The sequence below is a fragment of the Scomber japonicus genome, chromosome 10 (assembly GCF_027409825.1).
Source record: "Scomber japonicus isolate fScoJap1 chromosome 10, fScoJap1.pri, whole genome shotgun sequence".
Lineage (NCBI taxonomy): Eukaryota > Metazoa > Chordata > Actinopteri > Scombriformes > Scombridae > Scomber > Scomber japonicus.
In genome coordinates, this window is record NC_070587.1 from 23,608,367 (window position 1) to 23,614,599 (window position 6,233).

At 40.4% G+C, this 6,233-nt stretch overlaps 1 protein-coding gene across 2 annotated transcripts; it reads right to left on the reverse strand.

Annotated features, from left to right (window-relative positions):
* Window positions 1-1,704: 1,704 nt before the first annotated feature.
* Window positions 1,705-5,866, reverse strand: LOC128366703 (uncharacterized protein C18orf19 homolog A-like). 2 transcript variants are annotated; one of them, XM_053327463.1, is made up of 4 exons: window positions 5,741-5,866; window positions 3,477-3,970; window positions 2,676-2,787; window positions 1,705-2,550 (listed from the first exon to the last, which is right to left on the reverse strand). In XM_053327463.1, the coding sequence occupies exons 2-4, from the start codon at window positions 3,917-3,919 to the stop codon at window positions 2,236-2,238; spliced, it is 870 nt and encodes a 289-aa protein (XP_053183438.1). In that variant the 5' UTR covers window positions 3,920-3,970; window positions 5,741-5,866; the 3' UTR covers window positions 1,705-2,235. The 2 variants fall into 2 exon arrangements, with proteins under 2 accessions (XP_053183438.1, XP_053183437.1); XM_053327462.1 differs by having other exon boundaries at window positions 5,729-5,866.
* Between the last annotated feature and the right edge of the window lie 367 nt (window positions 5,867-6,233).

Genomic DNA, 6,233 nt, shown 5'->3' on the forward strand with positions numbered 1-6,233 from the left:
ATAGTAATTGTGTATTAACTCCAAGTTGTAGCATACAGAGTTGTAGTGTGTGGTGTAGTGACTCTATCCTGCTTGCTTTGCTCCTGGCAGTGTTGCCATGTGTTCACTGAAGACATTTTGCACACAAGAAAACTATTTGCAAACTAAATTAAATTGCTCTCTGTGAATAATGCATAGCATTAAAAGCAACCAAAACACTATTCTCTAATTATATGAGGTGAAACTAATGCATACACTACTGTGCAGAAGTTTGAGGCACTAAAAGTAAAGTTTGTAGTTTTATTTGTCAGATAAGTTAATTTGAAGTGAACAGCAGAAATCTAAATGAGAGCAGTATTAGTTGTGAGCAGCTTTGTCTTTCTGCACTTCATTGTTCCTGTATCTTGGAGAAGCTTCCACAGTTGTTCTTGTGTGGATTTAGACTCAATCAGCTGTTTCTGTCTCTTCATGTAATCCCACACTGACGGCATGATGTTGAGATCAGGGCTCTGTGGGGGCCAAACCATCTGCTGCAGGACTCTCTGTTGTTCTTGTTGATGAAAATAGTTCTTTATTACTTTGGCTTGATGTTTAGGCTCATTGTCATGTTGCAGAATTGGACGCCTCTCTAATGGTGTGATTACATAATGAATAAAACATCTAAAGTGATATAATGTACTTATTATAAAATCTGACTTCAATTCACTACCTCACATCTTTTTTTTTTTTTTCAAATTGGATCAAAATGTTGACTTGTCATTTTGGTTTCAAGTTGTTTTGGTTCAGTCTCACCACTCATCATCATCATCATCATCATCATCATCATCATCTTTTCAGCAGAACAATCAGCTGATATAAACCTGCTGTGCTCTGCCTGCACAGCCTTATACAAGCTACAGGCTAAATCATTATGAACAAAGCTACTAAGAATATATAGCTTTGTAGCTGCTAAATGCTCCGCTATGTTAACCAGCTAGTTCTAACTATTGTCTGTTGGAATCAGGGCTTGATGAGACAAGCTGAAAGGAGCTTAAATGCTTGGTAGAGCTAAGAACTGATGTTTATGGGTTTATCAATGTGGATAATACCTTTCACCTTACATGTAATCATCTGACCTGATGTTCATATATTAAAAAAAATAATCATACTTGTATTTTCTCTTTTCTTGAGGCTCTACATATTTCTAACAGTGTGTAGAAGAGGTTACAGTTGGCCGAGACCTTTTTATATACTTATATAACCATTGGTGATGCTTTTGAGTACATAACGTTAACAACAAACCTTAATTGAATTTCTCTCACAACCTTTTTGACACAGGGCAAACATTTGATAATTAGCGTTCCACTTTATTGAGTTGTGCTTATAATCATACATCTAATTGAAGAGAAAATTCATCTATTTACTCAAAGCGGAAAGACATTTCACCTTTCACTTCATCTCCATGTAGAATAGTGTGTCTACTGCATGTTTGTGACTCAACACATGTAAACTCATCATGTATTTTCTGTCCCTGAGAGCTGCTTCCAACTCCCATTTTTTTATTCACACGTTTTTCAGTCCATACATTAAACTGGTAGAGACACCAAAATAATGTCATATATTAAGCTTTGGCTATTAAGAAAACATACATTAGAAAAAAAACCCTTTAAATTTCTTTCTCATTGCATTAGAAAAAGACACGAGGTGATACCCAGCCTTCACATGGACTAGTACACACAGATACCATGAACTTCAAGTTTTATTATTATTCTCCTAACAGCCAGAAGGATTAGCGTTACTCTCTCCTGTACAGTCTTTAATAGATGCTTTTTTATATTCAATATGTATTTATCTCAGAACTCTTTATTTCCTTACATATATGTGTGAAGAGACGTGAGCTAACAAACAGTTAAAGCTCAGATAACTTGAGCCTGTGGAAATCCTGTCGGAGGTGACTGAGCCAAGGAAGTTTGCTAAGCTGCTGCTCTCTACACTCGCAGTGCGTCATAGTAGGGGGGGGGGGTTCCACAATTAAAGAAATCATTTGACACTTAAATAGACGACAGGTAATAACTGAGATGTGTGAGGTGAAATTTTAGGACAACGATAGTGCAATGTCTCTCTCTCTCTCTCTCTCTTTTCTTTCTCTCTCAGCAGTCTCAGCAGTGCTGTCTGTCTGTTTCTCTCTCTCTCTTCAGAACTCGCTGATTTACTCGTCGAGCCTTTAATTGGATTCATTGATTGAGAGGCGCCGGCAACCTCCGACGTTGATCTCGCTTAATCGTTTTTCTTCCTAAAAAATGCTTTCCCCTCGGAGACTCTGTCTTTGGTTTCCTGCAGTTTCTCGGAAAACTTGTCCTTAGTCTCTTCCATTTTCTCTGAGAAGCGTCCTTTCGTTTCCTCCATTTTCTCGGAAAGCCTCTCCTTGGTCTCCTCCATTTTTTCGCTCAGTTTCTCCTTGGTCTCCTCCATCTTGTCCTGGAAGTATTCTGTGACCGGTGGCGGTGTGGATAGGTAGCCGTGCTTGCGGAGGTACTGAACAGATAACGACGTGCCACCCAGAGTCGCTGTGTATCTGGCGGGGGTGGCGATCTGGAGGAAGATGAAGAGTGGGCAGAAGAGTGAAGAACACATCTGGATCCAGCCTTCGTTTTTTATGATAAATGCCAATCAAAAAATGTCTACTTTGATAAACAATGTATCCTGGATTCATTTACCTTGTACATGGCGTATGCAGTCAGAGCATAGCCACTCGAAGAGTCTCTCAAAAGGCTAACTAGTGACTCTGGCAGACCAATCATCTCCAGGAATGGCACTACATTCACTCCTCTGAAGAAAACAAAGTAGTATTAGAAAGGTTTGATAAAACACATACACAATTATCTCCAGTTGTTTCATTGCGTTATTTTGTCTCTTATTTTAAACTAATAAATATACAGTTCAGATGCTTTCAAATCTTATCGAACCTTTTATCTCTCCTCATTTTCGTTCATTAGCAAAGAGCAAGAGAAAACATTAAGCTCCTAGTTTTTAGCTGCGTGTGAGTTAATATGACATCACCACCAGCACGTTAGACCATCTGCAGCTAATTGACATTCATTCTGTAATGGCTAAAATAAAAAGTTACTCTGTTCTCTGGTTAATGTTTCTGTGCAGCTGCTGTCTCTATTCAGACATGTCACTTTGTAACATCACCGTACGACCACCAGTGAAGGGTGCTGTTGCAGTTCCACACAGTGGAAATGATCAGCTGATGACCTGATGTCAGCATTTAATCTGGTCGTATAGTTGAATCAGGAGCTTCGTTAATTAGAGTAAGTAGCTCCTTAAGTAGAGTCGTCTACAGCTGGTAAGGTGTCACATACATATCATTAACATATTATATGCTGCTCATTTCATCTTCAGGTTGTGAACTTTAATTAAAATGCTCCTCAGCATCAAAAAAAAGGCACCAGCTGTGGATTTAATGTATACTTTGAGGTCTGATGTAAAGCCAGAAACTCAGTTCACAGACTCACTTCATAGCAGCGTAATAGAAGGTTCCAAACCAGATGGAGGAAGTCAACAGATGCACGGGGATCAACACCTTCCCGTACTGTTTGAAAGTCCTCTTAAACCTCTGGACCAGACCGATGGACTTATCCTGCAGGGGGTCCACCTCTACAGGACCGGGACTGGGACCGGGACCGGCTTCCTCTTTCTGGAGCGGTTGTGATGGAGGTGCGGAGCTGGACTGCGGCTCGTCCTCAGGCGGCTGGTGTTTGGGCTGATGTGCCGCCTTGCTGGAAGCTGAGGACGACAGCCAGCGCTGGCCTGTAGGTGTGTGTGTGGGCGGGGACAGGCGGAGGGCAAAGCAGCAAAACGCTACAGGCGGTTCGTGGACGGTGACGCCCATCAGCAAGGGGCGCACCACTGCCGCCCGGCGCAGAGTACCGTAGATTAGGATGCGCTGCATTATCATCTTCTTCTCCTCCTCCTCCTCCTCTCTGCTGCTGGGATGTTTAAGGACAGACTGTAGGTGCAGGAAAAAGAAAAACTTTGTATGAACTAGAGTGACAGATTCTCTAATGTGAGGACATTTTAAAGTTACAGCATCACCTGATTCTAGACTGCTGATTGGACTAAAGCCATTTAAAAAGGGTGTCATATCAGGCTCTAGGAAAATATAACAAATGTATTACTATAAAATTAACATTTAATGGACTAAATGATAAACCTACTCATCAAAACATATTTAAATTATGAAATTAATCATGAGTAGCTCTGAAGGAGTTTTCTATTTCATATTTCTTAAACTGAAGATTCTATCTGAGGCCTACAGTGATCATTCCTAAATAACTCAACTATTTGATAGTTGATCCAGTTCTACTCTTGTTAGAAATATGCCAGACACATTTCCTCAGCCTCTTAAAAAATGTAACATAGCAGCCGTCTCTCCTGTTTGCATAAAACATAACAGAGATAACTGAGCGACACACTGAACTCAGCATGACCTCAGAACGCAGACGCTTCAAACTTCAACTTTGTGTTGTGAGGACTAATATACAGTCACTTTATTATTAGGTACACCTGTGTAATCTAATTCAATCCGATACAACAGCTCAGCTATAAATCCTACTTCCTTTTTTTTTTAGTTTATACATGTTCAGTTTTCATTGACATTATTAAAATAAGTAATAAATCTACTGTATGTTTATTACTGAGGTCATACTAAGTAATGGTGGTGTACTGAGGTGAATTATATTGACTGCTGTTCTTAATATTTTGCCCCTCTCATGTATGTTAATGGGGTGGACAAAATATTAGGAACACCATACACTATAATGCATCCTAATACACCACAATCATCCACTATGACCTCAATATTAATCATAAAGTAGAATCTGGTCACTCCTTAATATGGACTGCAGACCTACAGGAATAACCTCAAATACTGAATACCTGCAGTATATTTATTGCAGCCAATTCATCTTATACATGCTCTTGTTTCCTAACTTTAAACATTATATTGACTGTATCTTGCTTATTAATGATCAAACAATAAACAGTATTACTGAAAGCACCACACCAACGCTTATCACTAAACACAGTCGGCAGCATGTGTCAGTTATGCTGCTAATAATCTGCTTGTTATCTTTATAAATCACTTATATGACACACTGAAGGTGTTGAACATGCGTGTGTTATGACCGCACGACCAGAAATGACTAAACGACTGAGTCACATGCAGGAAGTTCAACAGTGTCCAAAGTAAATAACTTTAATCACGTTAAGTTGTTTTTTTAAGCCAACATGAAGGACGTTTATGTGAAGAAACTTCCGGCATACAAGCCAGCAGCTAACTGAATTAAACTGCGTCAAGCCACTGCGTTTCTACAGGAAAACACACCATTAGTCTGCAAAATAAAATTACGCCACTCACCAGGAGCGTTTTGTCACGTCTTATTTTTATAGGTCTAACCGGAAATGTACAACTACATTCCTGCTACCTTTACACAGGCTTCTATTTTAGGCTAGTTGACATTGATAGTTTAATGTGGAGGACAGGTTGGAAGCTTTACGGGCTGCTGGAGCTCTTTACACCGGCAGACGTCAAGAAGAGGAGTTCATGTCCTTAAAGCAGACAGTGTTTGTTAATCAGACAGGTTTCATAAGGCCACACTCTGGACTGCTGCCAACTTAGCCGTTAGCTGTTAGCTGGCTGCTAACCCCAAGTTGTTATCATAGAAGCAGAACACAAAGCAGTAAACAAAAAGCAGAGTTCACTTACGACAGAAGTTACCTGTTCACGTCCACACTGAGTCGGGCACCTGAGTGCTGAGGGCCATGCAGACCTGGCCGGGTTACGTGCCGTTCAAGGAGCGCATTTCTCGGTGCAGCAGCAGCAGTAAGGACTGCACGGAGCGCAGCATGTACCCTCAACCCGCGCTCTGAACCATGGGAAATGTGGTTCGCGTTGGCTCGTCTGTGAACCAGCCCAAGCCGCGCATGACCTACATTTCCCAGCATGCCTCAGCGGAAAGTCAACTTCTTGGAAAGAAACGTGAAATTGGTCAGATGGGTGTTCACCCGCAATAAACCACTGACCTTCAGACATGTCCTCATTTCACTAAGAGTTAGACGTTTCATTTATATCACACTTTTCATTCATAGTGAAACTCAAAGTGCTATAGTATTATTAACATAGAACACAGCATAAACAAAGTAAGGGTCAACATGATAAAGACTTTCTGAACAGACAGGTTTTAGGTTTTTTTTTGTTTGTCTAGGGTGGT